Consider the following 13,177-nt stretch of genomic DNA (forward strand, 5'->3'; position numbering starts at 1 on the left):
ATTATTTAGTACGATAGTCGCAGACTAATCGGCTTGTACAAAACTGAAAACATTGACTTATCGATTGCAGATCAAATTCTATTGCGATGCCCCTGGTCACACCTGCCACCCTAAAAAAAAAACTTACAAAAACGGCGATTAATTCAGCGCTGAAAATCACACGCTCCGCGTCTATCCGCGTCGCAATGCACAGTCGCAGCTTGCTGCCAGATCCGGCTGTCTATCAGCCGGACACCCTGGACCTGAACACAGATGGAAAGGCTGCGGAATACTGGTTCAACTGCTTCCGCGACATGGTAGCCAAGTTCGCGAAGGTGGCGGCCAAGTCGCAGGAGGAGGATCACACGGCCACCCAGAGGGCGGAGCAGTTCCAGTCGGCGTATCTGGAGCGGCTGGAGGAGCATCAGCGGAATGTTCCTGTTAACAAGGGCAAGGTGGTTCTGGGCACCAGTGAGCTCCTCCAGCTAAACGAAACCCTGTTGCGCCGCTATGGATTTGCGGATCCCTGGCTCAGACAAAAGAAGCTGGAGAATGCCTCGGCTGTAGCCCGTCTGAAGCAGCGCCTCCAGGAATTGGACGCCCTGGAGGATGAGGACACCAGGTGGACAGAGCTGGTACGCGGTGTCCTCGCCGGCAACATGTTTGACTGGGGCGCACAGGCCATATCTAATATCCTGGAGCAGGACAGCAATTTTGGACTTCATTCAGCTCTGGATCGCATTGAGAAGCGACCATGGCTGCTAGACAACCTGGACAACTGGCTGAATCGCCTCAAGGGCGAGCCCCACAAGTGCGCCGTGGTCTTTGTGGACAACAGCGGAGTGGATGTAGTCTTGGGTGTGCTTCCCTTTGTCCGAGGACTCCTGAAACGTGGCACCAAGGTGCTGCTCTGCGCCAACAGTGAACCTGCTCTTAATGATGTGACCAGCGAGGAGCTAAGATCCTTGCTGGATGACTGCTCGCGGGAGTGTGAGGTCCTGGAGCATGCCTGGTCAAAGGGACAACTACTGGTCTACGCAAATGGGCAGACTGGTCCCTGTCTGGATATGCGCACGCTGCCCAAGGAGCTGTGCGACGCTATCGCCGCCAATGAGACTGACCTGCTTGTAATCGAGGGCATGGGACGCGCCCTGCACACAAATCTGAATGCCCGCTTCGGCTGCGAGACCCTCAAGCTGGCCGTGATTAAAAACAAATGGCTGGCCAAGTACCTGGGCGGCGAGAACATGTTCGCCGTCGTCTGCAAGTTCGAACCGGCTGCGCCCAGCTAGTCCACGAACCACTACGTTCATTGTTATTCCTTGTTGACAAACAAACGATATCCTCGGTCCTTGTTCAGTATGAAATTATTGTTATGATCCACAGAACTGCTACCGCTACCCATAACCCACAGCCCACAAACCAATCCCATCCCTCGATCTACCGATGAGATTCATATGTGTATAAATGTAATCGTAATGCAAGTGCTTTCGTGGTCACCTCACCCATATAACCGCAAAAACTTTTAATAATTAAAAACAAGAATATATAATAACAAAGCCTTTTGTTTATCACTACGGCCGTTTATTATCGGTCATGGTTATATGGACTGCAATTTTGATAAGCGCCGAATGGTGTGGATTACGCGCTGATAAGGTCCACCGTTCGCTTCCAATTGGCATTTCATCAGGGCGGAGGGCTCGCTCAGACATTTCCCACCATAAAAATTGGTTAATGTCTGCCTTATTTACATACAGTCTACCTTTTTTTTGCGGACTGCGGTGCGTGCTCATTCTTACTGTTGGCTATCTCACTTATCTCTCGATGTGGTCGGAATAAAACAACAAAGTCATCATAATAACTGGTTGATAAGCGGCAGCAAACGAAGCCGAGACCAGGAAAGGCATGACCTTAAGCTAAATTCGAAATAAAATTGATCAACAGATCTAGGCTTGAGAAACTCGCAATGCTATTATTACAAAATATGTCATTAAAAGCCAAAAATAAACGCAAGAGGGTAAATGCCTGCAAATATTTGCCTTCCATAAAGCGAATATATATTTAAACATTTAAATAAGCGGCACCGTATTGCGCAGTATAGACATGTATAAAACGTAAACTAATTAAAAATTACTTATTGTGCATGATAGATTGGAAATATATTGGTTATAAGTTGGCAGTTCATTTAAATAAATAAATTCCTCAATATAAATATTTAGTTGAATTATAATCCTTGATAAATAACTCACGAAAAAGCATTCAAAATTCCAAAAATAATAAGTCCAAATAAATGTAACGGTATTTTCAGATCTGAACAACGTGCCGTTAACAGAGAAGTTTCCAGCGCAGGCACTGTTAAGTGCCGCAGCTAACATCAGCTGTTGGGCGCTCGTGACACGAGCTCACCACCCTCGAATTGTCAGTTGTCAGCTGTGCTGTTGTCAGTTTTTCGACGGTCGTGTGAAAATTAATGCGAAAAAAATCCCCAATAGATAAACAATAAATAGGCGTGCGGATAAAGGATAGCCGGGACAAGTTGAAACTCGCGTCGTTTTGGTTCTTTTAGTTTTCCTTAAACCACTTTGGTTTGCGCTCAGTCAGGAATTTTCCGTTTTCCATTTAGCCCCAAGCAATTATATCGGCGTATCAGCAGAAGATTATGGATATTCTAAAGAAAATGTTCAAGTCCGAGGCGGAAAAGGAGTCGGAGTGAGTACTGAATAGTGGACACTACGGATTTGTCAGCATTACGCAAGTTTTGGGGGCGCCCAAAGGCCAGGGAACGAAGTCTAAAAATATTGACAGGGGGGGGCATTCACATATGCGGCGGCGTTTTTCAGGCGACAATGGATCGATAACCAGGCACCTGCCATTATAGATACATTTTCGCCAGGATACACACACGCACGCGAATAAGGAAAAGCGCCCGCTGCTCTCCGTGGAAACGGAGGCTGCGTGTTGATGTACCCGAGGGTTGGAAATCCAGTTCCCCTGCTCATCCCTGTGGTTTTTCCCATCTCAATCTCTCTCTGTGTTTCTCTTCAAGCAGCTCTTCGGTTTCCGCTTCCAACAAGGACGAGTTCCGGAAGCCCCAGTGGTTCGAGGAGGCCGAGACCGATGACGAACTCTTCGATGACGATCGCAAGTTCGCCTTCCAGGTGTTCACCAGTCCGCTGGAGATGCAGAAGCACTTCGAGAGCCAGCTGCAACGACTCCTGGAATCGCTGAACGACAATGATGGTGAGTGGGGTTATATCCAAAGGACTGTTATTCCCTTTTCACGTTGAATATGATGTCTATAGCTTAGTGTAATAATTCATTAATGTTAACGATGTAATTAGACAGTCTAAAGTTCCTTTTTCAAAGTTAATGATAGCATTAGCGATTCAAGCCATTAGTCGAAGAAAATTGATCTATATGTATGTGCACATTTGTATAACAAAAGTTACTGGTCGATTTACTTGTTATTTGATAAATGACACAAACCCAATGAGTAATTGCAGTAACCTGCATATACAACGACCGGAAATATACAAAGTGTCCCCTTGAGAATCTTTGAATCTGTTAGACGATTTGGTTAAATCCCTTTTATTAAAATATTATTTACTAATTTGAATCAGATGGTTTTGAGCGCGACTTGAAGGAAGACTTCCTGAAGCCGGGCTTTGAGAGCAAGATTCTGAAGAAGTTTGAGCAGCAGAAGGATCTCTCTTTGGATACCGATTTGGATGGCGAGTAAGTAAACATACTTGACCAGCCAACGAGGTCACATTGACAAATTATTTCTTTTAGGATCTATGCCGACCAGTTACACTCGCTCATCCAACGTCTGAATCCGGAGGAGAATGTGGAGCCAGGCGACCAGGCTATTGGCAACATTTTGCCATCGAATCAGCATGGCTATCGCAAGAGCGTCCAAGGCGCCAAGCTTACGGATGAGGAGATTATCATGGGCCGGATCCATGGAACCATCTCCGCCGATGGGGAGAGCCAATCGAACGCTCGTCCGCCGCGTCCGCCGATGAACAACAAGCCGGACATCATGACGCCCATGACTCCGATGTTGCCGCGTAGTGGAATGTCTTCATTTGGAGGTGTATTCGATGGCAACTATCAGGTTGGAAAGATCACAACTTCTTAAGTAAACATCGTATTAATAAACACTTCTGATAGGGCCCCAAGCTATTCAGCCAGAGCGTGATGACCAAGACTGTGCGCAAGCCGGATGGCAGCTATGAGACCACCAAGGTTACTCAGGATTCGTCTGGTCACAAGACCACCACCGTAACCCGGATGATAGACGGGCGTAAAGAGACCACCGTCACCCATGATGGCGGGGCTCCAGCACTTGGAATGGGTGGCAAGCAGCAGCTGCAGCAGCAGCAGAAGGAGATGGCCGTGGCTCGTGGCGAACGCAACATATTCGTGACAAAAGAAGGCTACGCCATGCCACGGAACCTCTGGTGACCAGTGGTGAACAACTATTGCCCCAATCAAGACAAGCGATCTCTGCTGCAGCAACAGAAACAACAGCAACAGTACGAAGATAGGCTAAAGCGATTCGTCGGCAACATAGTCCCGCATCCTCACAACATCCAAATTAGAACCTACTACATTTTAGTTTACATTCTCCTTAGTGTTTGGTGTTTTAGATGAAACGCACTTGAGACAACAGATGACGACGACGATTATTGACCATGATTTAATTGACCAGCGATCAGCGATCCGCTGGGCATATATATTATGTGAGACAGGCGCACCACCCGGCGGCGCCGCACTTTCAGTTCCCAGATCCAGGGCTCTCTGCAGGCCAAGCTCGAACTCCCAACGGTTGGAGATGGAATTGGTATCGGAGATGGCTCGTGTTGAGCGGTGCGAACGTGTGATTAATTTCAGTTTTGTGAGCAGCAGGAGCAGGCTACACGGATGGAATGGAGACTTTAGAGTCGTCCACACCAATTCCCGCAGAGCGCTGGCATCCAAAACAAAAATCAACCAACAAACAATCGCCTAAACGGCGGCAGTTATTGTATTATTGTATTGATTCTTCGTGGTACTATCTGTGTCTCAATGCTGCGATCGTCAGCATCTAAAGTGCCCGTAGTGATTTAACAGCGAAAAATTATAAATTCAAACCACTATACAATACATTACCGCTTACCAGGCAAACAAATCAAGTTTATATACTATCTACGATTGCGTTAACTTTGTTAGTTTTACTCTACATTTTATGCACTTAAGCACCCGCGTGGTGAATTGATCTAATTTCTGCACAAGCAGTCGAGTTCAACTCACAGTATTTTGAATTACAATTCGGTTTTGGTTTATTAGTTTTACTAAACTTAACACTTAAGTTGATTTTGATCAGATCTATCTTTCAAAAAGGACACAATGCATGCACGCATTAGTAATCATTCAAGACACATGCAAATAAAGTGTTGTGCAATAAAAAGAGTTGACTTTCATTTCGGAAAAGGGGTCTTTTAGGTTTCTTATCCATTTGTTTCGGGACCAGAAGATCTAGAGCATTGATTCAAACTAATTTTTCATAGAAATAGTACAAATGATGGTACTTCTCCATGTGATTAGCTTTTTGGTGTTCTAATTTTATTTAGTTCAGTTGAGTTCAAGCTAGCGCAACAGGATAGAAAGGTGTTTCAGCTAAAATCTATTGGCCATTATGGATTCCTCAATGATGATGGTCATCTTTCTTGACGAAACGCAGACCGCAGTAGCCGCAGATGTGATTTCCGGGTTTGTCCTGCAAATAACACACGATCCAATGAGTCAAATAGATGCGTTAGTAGGCTATCAAGATCTCACCAGGTTGATGTACACCTTGGGATGGCCCAAAGGACCATCGCCGCCGTCGCAGAAGACAACTCGTTCGGTGCACTCCTTGGGTGGCACTTCTTCGATGAGCTTGATGCCCCAGTTCTCGTTCACATACCGCTTGGCGTTTACGAACCGGGCATTGCGGTAGTCATCCTTATCGAACACCTGAAATTGTTATAAATTTAGCGATTTTCGTACATATTCCCCAAAATGTTTGCGTAATCGCAGGACGGTTGGATCAACAGTTCAATTTGTCTTACTTGTCCGGTGTGTGTGACCTTCTCGATGTCACCGCGGCAGCTGGAATGGCGAACGGTGGCCAGGGGTGACATCCAATTCTGTCGCGGAAGGCCGAGTTTGGCCAAATTGTTTACCAATTGCTTGCTGGCCATTTTTTTCCACAAAAATTTGTTCGCAAAATGTATTGTGACAGGATTCACCCTGTGGCTGTCAGGCTTACAGCGTCAGCTGGCCTAACAGCGTGTTTACAGAGCAGGTGTTAGTTTACATTTTCCGAACAGCGGTCACACTGGATATTTAATTTTTTTGACTATTTTGATTTTTTTTCAAGTGAATTATATTTAAACAAATTAAGTACAGTACAGTTTCATTTTATTTTGATGAATACAATTTTGTAATTTAGTGAAATAAGAGTTAATACAGGTTGGTTGTGTTTTTTAATAACTCAGACAAAAGTTAATTTAAGAAAGATATTAATTCTACAAGATTTCTATCAGATTAGTTGGTTTAATCAAACAGTACATTTAATTTATTTAACTTATAGAAATTGGTATGCTAGAAAAAACACGCATCACAAATTTTTTCATTTTCTCTATAGAATGCCAAAGTTTTTGCGCCACCTAAGCGCACGTTTTTCTCTCATTTGAATGTTGTTTAGAAAATGGGGATGTAAACAGAAGATGAAGAAAGAGAAATGTTTTCCCATGTGGCACGCTTCACAAAAAAAAGCCGGCAAAAAACGCCGAGAGCCGATTCTTCGTGCACATTTCCCGAACCAGTCAGCGTTTCGAAAATTTTCGAAATTTCCCCAAAGATCGGGGAGGTGCCTCCTGGCGCTTGGGGAGCCAATTCAGTTAGTGTTTCGTGCTCGTCGAGTGTTGTTCTCGGTTCTTCCTCTACAACATCTAAAGTTCTTCTTCATTGAAAAGTCTTCTTTCCGGCCATCCATGCATATATACACGCCTCTATATATACGCATATATAGAAATTGAAATTGGAATTGTTCGCGCAAAGAAATACTGGCGTAAAATCAAAGCGAATTTACGGTGTGTAATGTTACAAATTAATTGCTGTGCCTGTGTATATTAAGATCCCATTGAAAAAGCTCCGAAAAATACACGAATTTCCACCGATTACATAATCCGGCAGTGAAGTGCTCTTTGGAAAAAAAACGTGTTTTTCCACGTTTTCCGGTGCAAGAAAAAAGGAACGCAAAGAATATGGAATGTGTGCTCCAGAATAATAGTGAACCATAATCGCCATAGAATGCATATGGATATCAAAGAGGGATTACATCCCGCAAAGCGGATGGCAATTAAAAGTGGTCCCAGAATAAAGTGAAGCATTCGAGGCTGCATCTTTTTTACTTTTTTTGCTCTCGGCATGGTTTCCTCCGATCCGAGCGAACCGAAAGTTTAACGAACTGAGTTCATTTCTATTTTTGAATAATTCGAAAGCAACCGACAACCGCCGCCGCAAAGTGAAAAGTCTGCATGAGTTTTCCCTCGTCGCGGTGGTGCGATTGGGATTCTTGAATTGGGGGACGTGTGCTTTTTAAGTGCTGCCGATGGTGGACTGATCCACACACCACCCAAAACGCCTACACTGTGCAGTTTTTGGTTTTCGTTTTGGAGAATCCATAAAGGCACTGAAATATTGAAAGCAGATGACGAACAAAATGTGCAAAAATGTTGGAAAATCCTTTGGAAAATTTAAAACAGTGATGACAGCAGATGAGCATTGCATTGCATTTTAGTTGCAAATTATCGGGGCCTTAAATCTACTACTACTACTATTTTTGTTTTATGACATGGGCCTCATTATTTCCTTTTAGTACAGAATAGAGTGGAAGCTAAAATTATTGACAATTGACTTGCAAAACAATTATTTTACTTTTCTGCTCTGCACGGAATGTATTTAACACTCAGCTAATTTCACTTTCACGCAGCGTCCAATGCGAAATCAATGATTTGAGACATTTGTCCAAGGTTACCACACACTCTGCCAGGCATATATCATAGACTTATGGGGCCTTCACACAATTTTGACAGCAGCTAATCCCCAAAATGCCCACTTTTCTCCTCGTTTTCCGCACTTTCGATCTGCAGCATAATGAAAATGTGTTTTGTTGAATTGTGAATTATCTACCAGAGGCATATATGTTTTCACTAATATATGTGACAACTAACTGAAATAAATGATTGTGCGCGGAAAACACTCCTCGGAGACTTGAAAGCCGCACACTCACGTCAGACCCATTTTTAAAGATTGTATAAATGTTTGGACCACTTCCGTTAGGATCTATATCTATACCTACATATGTCTTTCTTATATCTGCGTAGTCTGGCGAAATTAGCTGGCTACCCGTATTCTTGAATAGGTCACGATTTATTTATGCCTCTTCAGCTTGTTTTAGTGACATAATTGGGTTGGATGTTCAGGTGATTGTTTTGGCTAATGAAGAAATGATGATTTATGATTTTGGACAGCTTTGGTGAAGTGAAAAATAGGCCAGCAGATTTAACGTTAAAATGTTTAGGTATACTTAACTGTTTCGTAGTTTTCAGTTCATAACTTGATTCTCAACTCAAGCCAAACTCTGTGCAGTTGTAGGCCTTTTAAGCCATAAACCAAACCTAATATGCAAAAGACACATTTCCCAATTAAATCTATAATAGTTATATAAAGTAATAAAGTAATATGTTTTTAATTCTTCCTTTGCCAGTGTAATATGTTAAATTAAAACCCATAACCCCGTCCAAAAGTCTTTGTGAAACCATAGCCATCCCGCTCGTAAAATCGAAATAAGCCCAAACCCAAAGATCTCGATCGTCTGACGAAGATGTCCGGGCAGCAACCGCCGCCGTACGGGAATGGACCACGTGGCTGGAATCCGCGTGCCCAAAATCCCGCCTCGCCATCGCCCTCGTCCTTCCTGTACCGTCCACCGTCGCCATGGACAACGGCGCCCAGTCCGCCGCCGATAATCTCGGGACCCCGTCCCTATGGACACGCCATGTCCCCCGCGCCCATCAACCAGGTGAGGGGTCAGCGCGGCAGCACCAATATACCCCATCCACGGCCCCAATGGCCAGGTGGTAACCAATCGCCGTCGCCCTACCAGCAGCCAGCACCAGGCGGTTACTATGGCGGAGTGGCGTCCAGTGGTGGCGCATCGCCGGCACCACGTCCCTATCGACCGGCTCCCCTGCAGCACCAGAACTCGTATGGCGCCCAGCCGACCAGCTCCTTCCAGCTGTCGCCCACGCCGTCGCCCATCGTGTGCCAAACTCCGAGTTCGGACTTCAACTACAGCAATCGACAGACGCCACTGTCGCTCCACCAGTTCCAACAGCCACCGCCGCAATTCTACCAGCAGCAGCAGGGAGCGCCGGTGATCCCGCCACAACCGAGACAACACGGAGGACAAGGAGGACATGGAGGGCACGGACTGGCCCAGGATCAGATCGATTTCGTGGGCGTGCCGCTGGAGCCTCCGCAACCTAAATCCTACGTGATTTACGATGACGAAGAGGAGTTCGGTCCTTCGACAGCCGAAATCATTGCGAACCAATCGCAGGACTACATCGACGAGAAGCTTGCCGAATATCAGATGACGATATTGCAGTTGCAAGGTGAGTGCCGATATGATGACCTACATGTATAAGAAAATAATTTAAGTAATTTTTATACAAACATACCTATATTATTTAACAGGGTTAAAAGGGTTAAAAGAAAATGGAACAGTTTTTGAGTACTTCTAATAATTCATTTTATCATACACATTTGTGTAGCACCGTTTCTCTCAGTGCAGCTGAGTCAGCCGCATTCTAGAATTTGTGTGTTAATGTGACAACTATCACTTGGACGCCCCTTCAGCGCCCAAAAAACGTGTAAAATATTTGATTTTCTCTTGGCAAAGCATTGAACTTTGTTGAATCAGAGCGTTTTTCTTGATTGTGCCGGGCGGGAAAAGCGAATGTAAATGTCATCCGAACTTGACCCAGACAGCAGTGGCCCACGTCTCCCCCGTCATCCGCGGCACCCGCATCCCCCGTATCATCCGAATCATCCGAATCATCGAAATCCGCCGTATCCGCATAGGACTCCTGACATCATCGCTCGAAAGTAGACTATGGCCCAGATTCTTGGATTCTGGCTCACCTTTCGCTGCTTTGTGTGCCTTCGGTTCGAATGTTATTTTAGGCCATTTTGGTGCCTTAGGTGCGATGGGCCAAAAGGTAATGACATAATGTTGTCGCCAAAATGGAAACGGAATATAAGTTTTTGGCAATCGTGCAAATTGCAATCGCCAATACGGGCCAAAAGCACATCGAATGCCAAATGAATCGATGAATTGTTATGCGCACATATATGTTTTTTTGTGCTTTCTAACAATTTGCAAGTGCCGAGAATGAGATAATTTGTTATTTAATATTTGGCTCTTATGTGGGTGGGTCTAGAAAATATTTGCAAAGTGAATTTGCTTTGGCAATTTGTATGCTTCAGCACTGATACCAAACACTTGCAGATCATTAAGAGTGGCTTGTTAAACAAGAACCTTTTAATTCATGGATTTCAAAGTGACTAACTCAGCCAGGACAATAGCCAATCGGATTTCCTTTTGGCCAAAATCACCGGCACAAGCCATTTGAAATCAATTGAATGGCGTGCGATCGGATTTTGTGTGTAGCTGATAGGCGAGATTTTGAGTTTGATTGTGAGCCTTTTGTTCGGTGTACTTAGCCTGTTGAGTGGAACGGGCAATGAGATCACTATTTTTTATTGAAACGCATTGAGTCTGTGGACTATAGACCTGACTATGGGATTATTTTGAAAAGTTGTTTATAGACTGAAGCACAACGCAGTGCTGTGAATGCTTTTTTTTCCCCATTTTCCAATGGTGATGATGCCAGGTCCGGTGCTGATGTCACTGTGGAAATGGCTTCACTATTTATTTATACACTGCATTTGTCTGAGCTATTTGATTTTATCCCCATTGTCTTGTTAGCCACCAAAGACAAAAGAAAAGAACAAACTTGGCTGCATCTTGATTCAATTTTGGGCTAACTTATTTTTAGGCGCTTGTTTGGCATGAAATGGGAATCTCAAGGGACGTTCTGTGCTATTTTCGTCGAGGTTTTTCTCGCCCTGCTTTCTGGTTTATTTTCAAATTTAGCAGCATATTTTCTATTTAGTCATTTTATTTCTTTTTGGCTTTACTCGAACTTGTCTTGTCACGCCGAGAAATGCGATTAAAAATAAAGTTTTTCGAGTTTTCTGGGACTTTCAGCTGTTTATTTGGGATTCTTCTGGGGATTTCGTTGTGCAACATATGGATTTATTTGTGCACTCTGAAATACAAGAAAATATTTAGTATAAATTACTAGCAAAAGGTGTATTGTGGGTTTGAATACTAAGCGTTAAGCTTAACAAATTAAATCAATATTTACTTAACTTTTACTGAGCTAATGTTAAAAATCCCAACAGTTATAGTTTTTCTCCCACAATCAAAGTGATTAATTTGCCACTATAAATCTTTGCAACTGCATAGCATCATAAACTAAACCTCATAAATATTTTAAGGTTTTTCCGACTCATTTCATTGACCAGCAATATTTTTTTGTAGAATGCAACTTGTAATCCCCTGTCATGTTTTAGGTGCTATCACCTTAATCCAAGTGACATATTTAATTTAACAATATTATATAAGACAACAAATCTCTTGCCAATAAAATTTCAAGCTGAGGAATCTTGAAATTCCGTATTTTAAATTTTAATCCAACTGTTTGTTAATTTATTCGATTCTGCTGCACATATATATTTTACAATAAACGTTTTGGTGAACACCCACGCGTCTCCACAAAATGGGAAACATATGAGAAATTGGCATATACTTTGTACGTGGATGTATAATGCCTATAAATAGGGAATTCTCGAACTAATTTTATCATTTTTCGCACGTAGAAATCGGGCATGGATGATGATATCTAGACATATGCAAATGCCTCAATTCAAACGAATCAAAATCGTTGACAGTTGCCCAGTTTTTTTTTTTTGGTCAAATTGCTTTTCGACTTTGCGAGGTCTAGTCATTTCAAAATGTATGTGCACTCAAATATTAATGGGTAATAGTTTATATCGTTTACATAGCTTAATTTTTGTGCAAATAAACTTTCTTGGCCGATCTTAATAGGAATTCATATATCATTAATTACCGCTTGAGCTGACTAATGCCTCAAGCCAAAAAATGTCTATTTGGCTCTTTCCACTAGATGAATTTCTGTTTAAAGAATCGTTTGTGATGCCTTGAAGTCAATATTTGAAGACCAAGAAGCTCTGTTCGTTTGCCTTGCCATTAAACTGAGCAACTTTATGGATGGGTGTGAAATAAATGAGGAAACATCAAATATATCTTGGGTCGAAAAGATATAGCACTGAAAGTGCCGAAAATCAAACTTTTCGAGAGCGGAAACCAATGTTTATGCGAAATAATGTTTGCCAAAATTCGAATTGGGTGCTGGAGATATTATAAATATAGATGGTATATTTTAAGAAATTGTATATAATTAAGCCACTGAGTTTTTATTCAGTTGGCATTCAGCGTAGAATCAGATTTATACCATCTATAATTGTAATCATAATTCTTGTTCTTGTTTTTTTTAATTGAATGTTTTTACATATGGATGTTTTTACATATCTAAGTTACAACCGAATTACCCATGGCCTTTCAAGTAGATGCCACTTTAAATTTTACAACCCGCACAGTGGCTCACACCCTTGTAAACAAAATAATGCTATTAAATCAAATTGAACATGTGAATTCTCTCAAGAAGACGCCACTTTTTCGGGGGCCAGCTGCCACTGCCACCAATGTTTACTTTTATCTTTATGGGGATGCCTTTAATATTCAAATTTTACACGATATTTCAAGTGGCGGTCGAGTGTGTGGATGGATCACAAGTTTGAGTCATTATAATAAAGGTCCCATTAGTAAAAGTATTATAGAGTGGCCAATGTGAAATTAGCAGAATCCATGAAGGAATGTATAAAATTGCAAAAAAAAAAAAATGCTATAGTCGACTGTAGTATACTATATACTATACTATATAGTATATAGTAT

At 42.7% G+C, this 13,177-nt stretch overlaps 4 protein-coding genes across 5 annotated transcripts in view; 3 read left to right on the forward strand and 1 right to left on the reverse strand.

The window, feature by feature from the left end:
- Window positions 1-63: 63 nt before the first annotated feature.
- LOC6540704 (pantothenate kinase 4) lies at window positions 64-1,990 on the forward strand. Its single transcript, XM_001968735.3, has one exon. The coding sequence runs from the start codon at window positions 87-89 to the stop codon at window positions 1,269-1,271; it is 1,185 nt and encodes a 394-aa protein (XP_001968771.2). The 5' UTR covers window positions 64-86; the 3' UTR covers window positions 1,272-1,990.
- Window positions 1,991-2,223: 233 nt separating this feature from the next.
- Window positions 2,224-4,604, forward strand: LOC6540642. Of its 2 annotated transcripts, none has more exons than XM_001968736.3 (5): window positions 2,224-2,688; window positions 3,029-3,219; window positions 3,600-3,714; window positions 3,772-4,096; window positions 4,153-4,604. In XM_001968736.3, exons 1-5 carry the CDS (start codon window positions 2,639-2,641, stop codon window positions 4,444-4,446), a joined length of 975 nt encoding a protein of 324 aa, XP_001968772.3. In that variant the 5' UTR covers window positions 2,224-2,638; the 3' UTR covers window positions 4,447-4,604. The 2 variants fall into 2 exon arrangements, with proteins under 2 accessions (XP_001968772.3, XP_026834780.1); XM_026978979.1 differs by having other exon boundaries at window positions 2,356-2,688; window positions 3,026-3,219.
- A 960-nt stretch (window positions 4,605-5,564) lies between these two features.
- On the reverse strand, window positions 5,565-6,353 carry LOC6540606 (NADH dehydrogenase [ubiquinone] iron-sulfur protein 6, mitochondrial). Its single transcript, XM_001968737.3, has 3 exons — window positions 6,075-6,353; window positions 5,803-5,979; window positions 5,565-5,740 (listed from the first exon to the last, which is right to left on the reverse strand). The coding sequence occupies exons 1-3, from the start codon at window positions 6,204-6,206 to the stop codon at window positions 5,669-5,671; spliced, it is 381 nt and encodes a 126-aa protein (XP_001968773.1). The 5' UTR covers window positions 6,207-6,353; the 3' UTR covers window positions 5,565-5,668.
- A 325-nt stretch (window positions 6,354-6,678) lies between these two features.
- Window positions 6,679-13,177, forward strand: part of LOC6541299 (nesprin-1) — a 105,338-nt gene continuing 98,839 nt past the window's right edge. Inside the window, exons 1-2 of the mRNA XM_015159854.2 lie at window positions 6,679-7,100; window positions 8,780-9,689. Coding sequence (XP_015015340.1) covers window positions 8,897-9,689 — 793 coding nt within the window. The 5' untranslated portion in view covers window positions 6,679-7,100; window positions 8,780-8,896. The remainder of the gene's footprint in view (window positions 7,101-8,779; window positions 9,690-13,177) is intronic.

This window comes from Drosophila erecta, unplaced genomic scaffold (genome assembly GCF_003286155.1).
Source record: "Drosophila erecta strain 14021-0224.00,06,07 unplaced genomic scaffold, DereRS2 tig00000055-arrow-pilon, whole genome shotgun sequence".
Classification (NCBI taxonomy): domain Eukaryota; kingdom Metazoa; phylum Arthropoda; class Insecta; order Diptera; family Drosophilidae; genus Drosophila; species Drosophila erecta.

Bases quoted from the DNA above. Each gene is read 5' to 3' on its own strand.
- LOC6540704 (XM_001968735.3), top strand. From the start codon at position 87: ATGCCCCTGGTCACACCTGCCACCCTAAAAAAAAAACTTACAAAAACG.
- LOC6540642 (XM_026978979.1), top strand. From the start codon at position 2,639: ATGGATATTCTAAAGAAAATGTTCAAGTCCGAGGCGGAAAAGGAGTCG. The intron at 2,689-3,025 runs GTGAGTACTGAA...TTTCTCTTCAAG, and splicing joins GAGGCGGAAAAGGAGTCGGA to CAGCTCTTCGGTTTCCGCTT. The intron at 3,715-3,771 runs GTAAGTAAACAT...TATTTCTTTTAG, and splicing joins GATACCGATTTGGATGGCGA to GATCTATGCCGACCAGTTAC.
- LOC6540606 (XM_001968737.3), bottom strand. From the start codon at position 6,206: ATGGCCAGCAAGCAATTGGTAAACAATTTGGCCAAACTCGGCCTTCCG. The intron at 5,980-6,074 runs GTAAGACAAATT...TAACAATTTCAG, and splicing joins AGGTCACACACACCGGACAA to GTGTTCGATAAGGATGACTA. The intron at 5,741-5,802 runs GTGAGATCTTGA...TGTTATTTGCAG, and splicing joins CCAAGGTGTACATCAACCTG to GACAAACCCGGAAATCACAT.